Source organism: Lagopus muta, chromosome Z (assembly GCF_023343835.1).
Source record: "Lagopus muta isolate bLagMut1 chromosome Z, bLagMut1 primary, whole genome shotgun sequence".
Lineage (NCBI taxonomy): Eukaryota > Metazoa > Chordata > Aves > Galliformes > Phasianidae > Lagopus > Lagopus muta.
Genome location: NC_064472.1, coordinates 17005717 through 17016912, shown reverse-complemented (window position 1 = coordinate 17016912; position 11196 = coordinate 17005717). Strand labels below are relative to the sequence as shown.

At 47.0% G+C, this 11196-nt stretch overlaps 1 protein-coding gene across 2 annotated transcripts; it reads right to left on the bottom strand.

Moving 5' to 3' along the window:
* Positions 1 to 639: 639 nt before the first annotated feature.
* On the bottom strand, positions 640 to 7455 carry FST (follistatin). 2 transcript variants are annotated; one of them, XM_048931312.1, is made up of 6 exons: positions 7168 to 7455; positions 5048 to 5239; positions 4441 to 4659; positions 3876 to 4100; positions 2472 to 2702; positions 640 to 1996 (listed from the first exon to the last, which is right to left on the bottom strand). In XM_048931312.1, coding segments are annotated over exons 1-6 (951 nt in total). In that variant the 5' UTR covers positions 7250 to 7455; the 3' UTR covers positions 640 to 1994. The 2 variants fall into 2 exon arrangements, with proteins under 2 accessions (XP_048787269.1, XP_048787268.1); XM_048931311.1 differs by having other exon boundaries at positions 640 to 1753.
* Positions 7456 to 11196: the final 3741 nt, after the last annotated feature.

Genomic DNA, 11196 nt, shown 5'->3' with positions numbered 1-11196 from the left:
CAGCCGTATCCACTTTTAACAGCGCCTCCAATCTGAATATTGGTTCACTAAACAGAATTTCTGAATTGACCTTCCTCTCAAGAGTGATGAATTTCCAAGTTATATGTACTCTTTGATATACTTCTTTTTTTTTTTTTTTTTTTTTTTTTTTTTTTTTGTCTACTGTGGGAATTGTTACACATCTTGAATTTGGACAACTAGGCCATCATTTGCCCTTTCTATTAGTTATCTAAAATGATTCTGCAACTTGAAACCCCCTAACATGGATCTGAATCTTCGCAAAATTTCAAGTGTCTGTTCAAAATCTCTTAGAAATGCACAAATTAAAGATGTCCAAGAAGCAACAGATACTTTATTCTCAATGGGGAGGGAAACAAAAATGCTGAACGTCTTCCTATCCATCAGAGTACTTACAGATTAAAAATGAAGTAGTATCAACAGACATGAGATGTTGCTTCTGTATGAAAAATGGGGTTTCATGAATCTAAGTAACTAGAAAGCTTACTTAGATTGCCTTAGTGAATGCATTTTAGTGCTACATTAGGCACCAGCTTCCATTCCCCTACTACTAGTAGATCTTCTTTGCACCAGAACCTTTTAGAAGATAAAGCTGAAGACTGCATCTAGGGAAAATTCCATTTTTTTTATTTTTTCACTCATCATTTATTTACAAATACACATTATAACTTTTATATACATTGCACATTTACATGGTAGAAAAGTACAAAACTATATATTTAAATGAATTTATATTTAACTCGCCATGTTTGAAAATATAAAATTGCATCAGAAAAAAAAAAAAACTATTATGAAAAGCAAGAAACTTGAACTGATAAAGCTTTGATATAACTTTTAGTGACACGCTGATTGGCAAAACAAAACTTTGAAGGTTGTACTGCAAGACCATCTTAAAGGAAACACCTGATAAACACGCATGTTACAAAAGAGAAGAATAAAAATAAAATAAAACCCTTATTCTTATTACAGTGAGCTCTGTAGCTATTAACAACCTTCATAATCCGATTTCTTTGGGTCTGGAATTCTTATAGTACAGTATATATGCTGAACACATTGAGATCGCATCAGGACATGATGTGATCAGAAGCAGAGAAAAGTGAAGTGGGAGAAGTTTCCTTAAAGATCGCCTCACTGCACCCTGGAAGTATATTTAAGTCAGTTACAATGCCTTTTGGTCAGTCAAGATTCCTTGTAAACAAAAACCCGAGGGATCTTTTATGTACAGAACCGGCAAGAAGAAAATCCAATAAATAAACATAACAGAAACCAACATGCAAAGTTTTTTAAAGTGGAAAAAAGATAACCCCAATAAAACAAAAAGATGAAACCATCTTTTTAGGTAAGTTTTAAGGAATGGACTTTCATAGTTCACAAGAAAAAAGAAAAGCTTTACTTTACAAGCAAGAGACCTCACAATAAATAACACTGCTCTTCCCGTAACGAATAAACTTCTTCAAAAAACAAGGTGTACAGTCAACCAGACATTTTATGTATAAATTATAAAACATGACACAGTATAAATAAATGTCTACGAGACTCAACTATATGTATACTTTTTTTTTTTTTTCTCCCCAAAATAAATAAGCATACACTTATTTACAGTATGGACATTGATTTCGTGCCCAATGGCTGTCCCAATAGTGATGGAAGTTTTACCACTCTAGAATGGAAGATATAGGAAAGCTGTAGTCCTGGTCTTCATCTTCCTCTTCTTCCTCTGGGTCTTCATTAATGGCTAGATGGGGGAATACAGGGGAGCTGTTGTTTAAATAAGGACAACAACAGCGCAGAAGCAGCTCAGTGCATGTTTTCAAAGCCCTCTGAACAGCCATAATACAGCGTTGCATTTTATGCGACTTGTAGTGAGATGCTCTTTGGCATCTGCTGTTATGCAATAAGGGTTTTTATACATAATCTATGAAGTCATAACTGCAGAAAGTTCTGAAGAATCAATGGCTCAGGTTTTATTGGCAGATTCCTGTAATCAAATAAAAAGCGCTCTTGTGTTCTAGGTTTAACTACTTTTTGTCCTTCATTCAGAGTTAGTAGATGCAACTGTGCTAAACCAGGTGCCCATGTGCTATCAGGCTCATTCTTTTGGGCAGTTAAGAGTTTACCAAGTGTTAATAAAGCAATCAGCAAAGCACATGAGAGCAGACAAATTAGGAAAAAGTCTCTAGAATTATGCTCCTAGGGCAACCCCTTTCTGATAAAATGACTTGTCCTCAGTAAAGACCCAACACCCCAACTTGAATGCACACTGGTTGTTGGAGATCTACTGTTTTTTATCAGTAACCAAAGTGCACGCATGATACACCCATACTCACATGGCACATGTGCCATATCTTGAATCTCTAAATTGAGCTTTCTTAGGTTTAACGATGTAAGTCTTTATTAAATAGGGATTGCCTTCAGAAGCCTTAGGTGTCTGCAGAGATAAAAATCTCACTTACAGTTGCAAGATCCAGAGTGCTTTACTTCTAGAAGCATGCCCATGGAGCAGGCTGCTTCTTTCATGGCACACTCGCTTGGATAAGTCGTGTTATCACTGGCACAGACTGCCTCGTCTGACTTGCTTTCAGGGCAGAGCTCATCACAGAGGGCACATCGACCTCTGCCAACCTTAAAATCCCACAAGCATTTCTTCCCAGCACTGCACTGAATATCTTCACAGGACTTCGCTTCTAAAAATACACAAGGAATAATAGAGGTAAGCGAACAGAGAAAGGAAACAAAGAAAAGCAATCCCTACCAGCCCCAAAAGCCTTTTCCCCCAATGAACTATGAATAGACAAAGCTAAAATGCAGTAGCTGCAATGATTCTTGCCCACCTTAATCAAGCAGACCCTTGGACACCACTGCCCATCTGTACATTGGGGTTGAAGGACAACTGTGCCAGTGGAGCTTGGCCTCAGCAGTATGCAATTACGTTTGCCTATTGCACAGGGCCTTCCTGCTCCATTTGCTGTCAGCGGAAATTCAGCTCACCAAATTAGTGATAAGTGGAGAATTTGTCAACGCATTCAGCATTTCCAGATCAATTATTTTTAAACTAACCCACATAAAGCTGCTGTCTACAGTACTGGAAAGGGAATTCACCTCAGGCTGTGCCAACCAAAAGCAGCATGAGATTCCCCAGCATCTCACCAGCAATTTGGAGGGGCAGAGGTTGCTCTAATGTTGCTTCCTTTCAACATACTTCACTATCCCTTCTTTCTCAAAATCACAGTGCAAAATGTCAGGATGCACAGAGGTTATTTTCCTATATTCACCAATTAACTGTCCCCAAACTCTGTAATATTTTTTGAAGAGGAAAAAGTAATCAGATGTTTCCAATTACGTTAATACAAGCTTTGTTAAGACCACTTGAAGACAATTATTTCCAGGAATCCAGATCCACTGAACATCATGACCTTGTTATGCCGTAACCATGTCATCATCTACCTAATGGTGGGTACTTCTCTCTTAGACACTAATGTCAGCACCCACGCTGACAGCAAGAGAAGCAGGATCAAACTCTCTACTCCCTTTTGCAGTTTTTTTTCTTTTCTTTTTCTTTTTCTTTTTTTCTTTTTTCCCCAGAGCAAAGCTCACTCTGGCTCTACTTTCTCCTGGAGGGGAAAACAAACCAAGGCTACTAGGAGTCTCACCTGCTCCAAAGCACAAACTTACTCTGTTCCTCCCCCCTTTCCTGCCACCCTTCCCCTTCCAACAATCCATCCATCCATCCATCCATCCATCCATCCATCCATCCATCCATCCATCCATCCATCCATCCATCCACTTCCACGCAAGGTGATAAAAAAGATGAGTCTGCAAGCTCCCCCTACATTTATCCCTCCAACCGAGATACCTACTGATGCATTTTCCCTCGTAGGCTAATCCAATGGATCTGCCCAGCAGGCAGGTCGCTTTTCTCAGGTGGCAGGCACTGGCATAAGTTATGCCATCATTTCCACAGAGATACTGCTCAGGGGAGGTCGGCTCAGGGCAAATTCGATTGCATGTCACACAGTAGGCGTTATTAGTTTGATCCACCACACACGTGGAGCTGCCTGGGCATAAAACATCCCTACAGGTCTCTGAAATAAAGATGGAAACAAAAAATGATTAATAGAAGATGTGGGCACTCCAGGGAGGAGTGAATGGGTGACAGAATGACATGAACAATCAGACAAAAGCCTTCAGCAATGGTCCTCGTTTAAGGACCGCTGGAGACCTTTCCATCTCAGGGTAGCATGAGGGACACAAGTTCTGCTAAACTGTGGATAACTCTCAGTCAATCCACCCATGTCCTGGTCTGTGAGCATGGTTGGAACATCATTCTGGTTACTCTGGAGGAGTATGTCAGCTCCTCCTCTCTACACTCAGACACACACCCTATGCCATTTGATGGAGATTGGATGAGATTTGCAAACCTACTTTTGCACTTGCCCTGATATTGGACTTCAAGTTCAGGCTGTTCTTTACATCTGGCTTTGAGAAGGGCACACTCGTTCCTGTAGGTTTTCCCATCTAAGCCACACACAGGGCCCTTCCAAGTGATATTAGAGCAATCCGGAGCACAAACACACCGAGGTTTGTTCTTCTTGTTCATTTTACATTTCTTCCCAGGTCCACAGTCCACGTTCTCACATGTTTCTGATGGAAGGAAAGAGGCACCACTGTAGTACCAAGTGTGCAGAAGAGACTTGGTGTCAAAATTGCCCAAAGAAAAGAAGACACCATGACCCCCAGGCATAAAAAGACAGCATCCTCCCCCTCCCCCACTCTCCCCTCCCCACACTGCTACCATGCAGGAAACTGACCTGGACAGAAATCCTGGAGCCAGGAGGGCCATGCACAAAGATCCCCCTCCCCATCTCCCACTGACCTGCACGGATGAGAAGAAGCAGTCCCCCTATCCCTGGCGCTGCTTTGGGATAGCCCTCAAGCCTCGGGAGCAGGCAGCACGAGGACAGCGCTGCCGTCTGCAGGCCCTCATCTCCCACCCCGAACTCGAGTCACTCGCGGTTCCCGGCCCTCTCACCTTTGCACGGGATGCAGTTAGGGGCTCCCCCATTAAAAATCATCCACTTAAAGAGCGTGTTGTCGTTGACGTCCTCCTCCGTCCACGAGGTCGTCAGGCGGCCGCTCTTGCAGCACTCCTCTTTGCTGAGGTCGGTCTTGTACAGGACCTGGCAGCGGCCGTTCCGCGCCTGCCGGAGCCAGCAGTTCCCAGCTGCGGGGGACAGGGGCGCACCGGGCCGGGTCAGTGCCGGGACCAGCAGCCGCACGGGCACCGCGCGCGCCTCGCACTGACTTTTGCTGGACTGCTGGCTTTATTTGTCCCGTTCCACAACCCGCATCTGGACCGGCCCGCTTGGGTGAGATAACAATAATAATATATAAATCAGAAAGAAAAAAGACCGGATCAGAACAGCACGAGGCAGTTTTCCGAGGTATTTACTCCATATGTAGAGCAGAAGGAGCACTGCCGGCACGTGACAGAGGCTTGAAAAGGACGTGCATTTAAAAGGGAATAAAAAGAAAGTCGCGCTTGTAGTTCCTCCCTCCTCCCCCTGCCCTCTCCGACGCGGCCGCCCGGCAGCATTGTTAGTGCCGCACGCACCCCAGCCCCAGCACATTTTGCAATCCGCACCGACTGGGAACATTCGCTGTGAGCGAACTCTTTCGAAATCTCCACATTTCGCTGCTTCTATTAACAAACGTCTTCCCTTGGCTAAAATAACTCAGCAGACCTCCGACAACAAAAACAGAAAAAAGAAAAATAAAGTGAGCAAAGTACACGAAACGGGAGGGCACCCCGAGGGAGAGCTCCCTGCGGAGTTTTTCAGAATCGATCACGCTGGAAAAGTTGGAGGTGCTGTTTCTCCCGCGAGCGTTTCAGAGGAAAGCACACTGTCCTCAAACCGGATAAAGTGGGTTTTTTTTTGCTTTTTTTTTTTTTTTTTTCTTTCCCCACTGGTATCCCTGTTATTCGTGGAGTCAAGCCAAGAACATGAGTCCAAGCAACCCCCCCCCCCCCCCCCCCGCCCCCCATTTTAGCTGGAGAGTTTGGGTTGGGATAAGCCTCTTGCGAATAACCAATATGACTCCTCCAGCGACCCGATACCAATTGATTCTGGTGCCCATCCAGCGAGGGCTCTATCCTGCTTCTTCCTCCCACGGAGCGCACCGCACCAGGGCCGGGCCCGGCCCGCCGGGGCGCCGCTGGGCGCGGGGAACACCCCCCAAGCCTCCCCCCCCCCTTCCCCCGGCTACAAAACATGGAACAAACAACGCCCTTAAAGAGAAAAAAAAAAAAAAAAAAAAAAAAAAAAAAAAAAAAAAGTTTTGCGTCTTACAGTTGCCTACATTAACTTCTGCTCTAGGTCGGGAGAGGGTGAAGAAATGGGAAAAAAATGAAAACCCGGCAGCAGTAAGACAAGAAGGTTGGGATACATCAATATTAGGTGGAAAAAGCAAAAACACCCCAAACTGAAAATCAGTGTTTCCTAGTGTCGAAAGAGGGCTCTTAAGAGTTGTCACTATTAGGTTCAGGATTGTTTTGTTCGCATGGGAAAGGATAATAAAAGTAAGCAAGCTTATTTAGGCACACTCCTCATAGCAGGAGAATTTACAACACTTATTCACACTTACACACACACACAAAGGGGGTGGGGGGAGGGAAGGAAATCCCAATATTGAGGCAATGCCCGGAAAGTGACCACCACGCTTTCTGAAAGTGTCAGCTGTGCGCCCAGGGCTCCACATCACCTCCCCTTCTGTCAGAAGGCGAGATAAAAATCTGAGCTAAATTACCGACAAACTTTGAGCACTCGTTCGGGACATGAGCGCAGGAAAAGTTCCCCGCGATGCTGCTCCTCATTCACGCCGCAGAATCACGAGGAGTGCCAATAAACATCCTCCTGTGCCCTCCGTGCCCATGCAGAGCAGGGAAGGTCCGGTCCGAAGGAAACCTACGTGCCACCTCTGCGCCCCTTCCCGAGCAGTCCCGCGCCCGCTTCTAACTTCTGTCCGGTTGGACCTTGGAGAGAGGCGTGTAACACCTCAGCGAAGTAAGCAGCGCACGAAAGACGGAAAATAAGAGTAATAATAACAACACTAATAAGAAAACACACTTCCGAATAAACGCTGTGGTCTTACCCTGCGCTGTGTGATCCTCCATAAAGTGGTAGAGAAACATCAGGAGTACGAGCATGCCCGGGTGGATCCTCTGATTTAACATCCTCAACGTAGCAGGGAGTGAGAGAGACACAGGAACAGCGTGAAGGGGAGTAGGGAGACGGAGCGAGCACCAGCCAGCCTGCTTATGATCGCTCTATTGAATGAACGTCAGGCTCTGAATGCAGTCTCTCTTTAAATCTATACGGGGGTCTTAGCTGTCTGCGGTGGGCGGTCTCCTAATGTGTGTGTGTGTCTGCTCGGGGGTGGGGAGATTTAAAAAGTTCAGTGTGAATCAGGTGACATTTTCCACCTTCTGGAAACCCTCTCCAATTATCTGCTGGAGGTGCACGCACACACGCGGGCGCGCTCCTCCGGGCGCGCACCCGCGCAGTCCCGCGCGGCGGCGGCACGGCACGGCTCAGCACGGCACGGCCGGGGATCGCGCAGCCTCCGCGGGCGCAGAGCGCGGTCCCAGCGCGGGGGGCACCGCGGGGTGCGGGGAGCGACGCAGCTCGGGAGCAGCTCCTGACCGGAGTTCGCCCTGCGGCGCTCCACGGCTGCCATCGCCGCGCGAAGCGGAGCGGAGCTGAGCAGGGCCGCCGCGGGCGGGAGGCGGCCGACGGTGGCGCGGTGGGACTCGGCCCCCAGAAACCTGAGAGGGGGAGCGATCAGCCGCGCACCGGAATGAATAAATAAATAAATAAATGGAACTTAAAAGTTCCTTTTTAAAGTTTAGTACGTAGAGCTCTGCCCAAGTGACGGCCTTTTCACTCAGAGCCCGGGAGGACGAGACAGGAACGGGGGCGACGTAGGCGGTCTCCTTTCAGAATCAGAAAAGATTGCAACATCGATAATGAACTTCTAGGGCACTAGTTTATTAAGCACAGTCTGGCATTATTCTCCTCTTAGAAAAGTTGGCGGTCGCTCATTTATAACATTTTTGGCACCGCTGAATGAAACTGAGTAGGCGATATTTCCTTTTATACAAAACGATTACTTAACGGAAAATGGTATTGTTTATTCAAAAGCTGCCTTTTAAATTTCGATTCTTTCGCTTTTCTGAGCCACCAAAGCACAACAGACTGCGAAGTATGCAGACAGGAATGCCCGGACAGTGCCGGGTCAGGGACCGGTGCGCGCGGCCGCCCGCGCCTCCCCCGGCCCTCCCCGAGCCCTCCTCCGCGCCGCCCCCGCCGCCCGCCCCCTCCCCACAACTGCAAATAACTCAGCGATAACAGATTTTTTTCCACCAACTGCAGGAGATAGTGCTAATCTTTTAATAAAAGATCCCATTACAATGGGATCTGTCTGGACAGACTATAATAGATCCAGAAATACAGCCGTGCTAATATTAGAAGACAGTTGTTTGGGTGCCTCAGCCTGGGCCCGGGTCCCGCTTTGAAAGTGGGCATGAATCACAATGTCCCCGGTGCCACCTGCAGTCACACGCATTAAGCGGCAGACTGGTAAATGATTGACCTCGTCGCATTTCTTTCTTTCTTATTTTCTTTTTCCTTTTTTTTCCCCTTTTTTTCTTTTTTCTTTTTTTTCTTTTTTTCCTTTTTCGATTGTTGTTGTTGTTTGTTATCATTACGACCACCGTCCCGCCTGGAGCCCAGGCATTTGCAGCCCTTCGGGAGCTCCGCATCCTTTTAAATCTTTCTCCCGAATTGGTGCCGCTCTCTCGCTGTCCCTGCCTCTCCCTCCGCGCACGGAAAGCTGAATGCAGGGTTGCGCAGTGCCCTCTAATGGCAGATGGCATTAACAATTAACGCAGCAGCACCCCGGAGCCGTGAGAGTGACTTCCGAAGCCGCCTCTCCTCCCGGAGCGGACGGACAGAGCACCGCGCAGCGCCCGACGGCAGCAGCGCAGCGCCTCGAGCGGCCCCGCCCGGCCCGGCCCTGGGCACCGCGCGGGCGGCACTGCGCAGCGATCCGCGTCCGCTGCCCGCCCCGAGCACGGAGCCGCCGGGACACAGGCTCACCTTTCTTCTTTTTTTTTTTTAATTTCCTTTTTTTCCCCTCTCTCCAAGTTTATGTTTTGTTGTTGTTGTTTCGTTTTTCTTTTTTTTTCCTTTCTTTCTCTCTTTCACTCTCCCTCCCTTCCTCTTCCTTCCTCTTCCTCCCTCCCTCTTCCTCCCTCTTCCTCCCTCTTCCTCCCTCTTCCTCCCTCCCTCCCTCCCTCCCTCCCTCCCTCCCTCCCTCCCTCCCTCCCTCCCTCCCTCCCTTCCTTCCTTCCTTCCTTCCTTCCTTCCTTCCTTCCTTCCTTCCTTCCTTCCTTCCTTCCTTCCTTCCTTCCTTCCTTCCTTCCTTCCTTCCTTCCTTCCTTCCTTCCTTCCTCCCTCCCTCCCTCCCTCCCTCCCTCCCTCCCTCCCTCCCTCCCTCCCTCCCTCCCTCCCTCCCTCCCTCCCTCCCTCCCTCCCTCCCTTCCTCCCTTCCTCCCTTCCTCCCTTCCTCCCTTCCTCCCTTCCTCCCTTCCTCCCTTCCTCCCTTCCTCCCTTCCTCCCTTCCTCCCTTCCTCCCTTCCTCCCTTCCTCCCTTCCTCCCTTCCTCCCTTCCTCCCTTCCTCCCTTCCTCCCTTCCTCCCTTCCTCCCTTCCTCCCTTCCTCCCTTCCTCCCTTCCTCCCTTCCTCCCTTCCTCCCTTCCTCCCTTCCTTCCTTCCTTCCTTCCTTCCTTCCTTCCTTCCTTCCTTCCTTCCTTCCTTCCTTCCTTCCTTCCTTCCTTCCTTCCTTCCTTCCTTCCTTCCTTCCTTCCTTCCTTCCTTCCTTCCTTCCTTCCTTCCTTCTTTCCTTTCTGTCTTTCGCCCAAATTGGCTAATACAATGTTTATCCTGAAAATGTTTTCAGCTATTAGAGAGGCATTTTCAGGCCATATTCCTGGAAATGAGATGCCGGATGGGTCGATACTGTTTGCACATGCGCTTCATGCGTGCATCATCGGGAGATCAATATGATTACACTGGTATGGAGATTTGTATCACACCTGTTCTCTGACATCACGTAGAAACAGCTGCTGTTTCTTTTATTGTTTTGTTTTGTTGTTTTTCTTCCCCCCCTTTCTTTTTTAAAAGCTAAATTTTGAGTTTGTGTATAATGATGTGTCAGGGATACATTGTAAACTAGAAATGCTTTCTTCTTTTTCACTGTGTCCCTCCCTCTGGAACTCTCCCACCTATTTCTCCTTTGCCAGCGATCATATTTAAATTACCAAAAAAAACCCAATAGGGTTGATCTGTAAATGAATTGTCAGGCAGAAAACAAAAAGATTGTTGTTCTCAGCCTGCCAGGTTCTGAAACTTCTTTCTGTCAAGAACTGTATGCATTTTTATATGTTTGGATGTGAATCCATTCTCTGCAGCTGGCCCTGAACTTGGAATAATAAAGCTTTTTGAAACACCCGCATACACTGACATCTCAAACATTCGGAGAGTTCAGATATAGCTCTCAATTTGTGTAAAATGTGTGGTTTTGTCCTATCTCTAATACAGCTGTATCTACAGCAGACTCCATAATCCAAAATATTAAGATCTGTGAGGAAATTGCTGTAAAATACTGAGTAGGAAGAAGAATAGTCCCCAAGTGTAACCTTGTGTAACATGCTATTAACACACATCCGTGTATATGTAGAGTATTTGTTTCATGATAAGTCAATATTCACTGTATCGGTATAAGGCGTTTTGTGTAGTCCGTCTTCCTCAAAGTACAATCTCTCAACAGAGGAACTGTTGCCTATGTCAAGAACGGGTCATCTCAGGACCTCTCTTTTACAAAGAACATGTCTGCGTGAAGTTTTTGTGGGTGTGGATGGATTGCAAGAAAAACCTGGTTATTTGGAAATATTCGGGATTTGGAATGAGAAAATTTGGAAGCCTGTCCAGACGCTTCCCCACCTAAAACTCAAGAGAGACGAAGAAGCCTCCAGCATCCTCCCTTGTCCTGGAAGCATTTGTTGTCTGAGCAGGTTTCTCACACAACTGGCTTCTTCCATGGAGCAGCAGCTCCAATAAA

What these genes read in the sequence shown, in the direction of transcription:
- FST (XM_048931311.1), bottom strand. Translation starts at nt 7,249, where the DNA reads ATGTTAAATCAGAGGATCCACCCGGGCATGCTCGTACTCCTGATGTTT. An exon ending in ATATCAGGGCAAGTGCAAAA is followed by an intron (nt 4,101 to 4,440) that starts GTAGGTTTGCAA and finishes TCTTTATTTCAG; the next exon opens with AGACCTGTAGGGATGTTTTA. An exon ending in GCACTCTGGATCTTGCAACT is followed by an intron (nt 1,754 to 2,471) that starts GTAAGTGAGATT and finishes TCCCCCATCTAG; the next exon opens with CCATTAATGAAGACCCAGAG.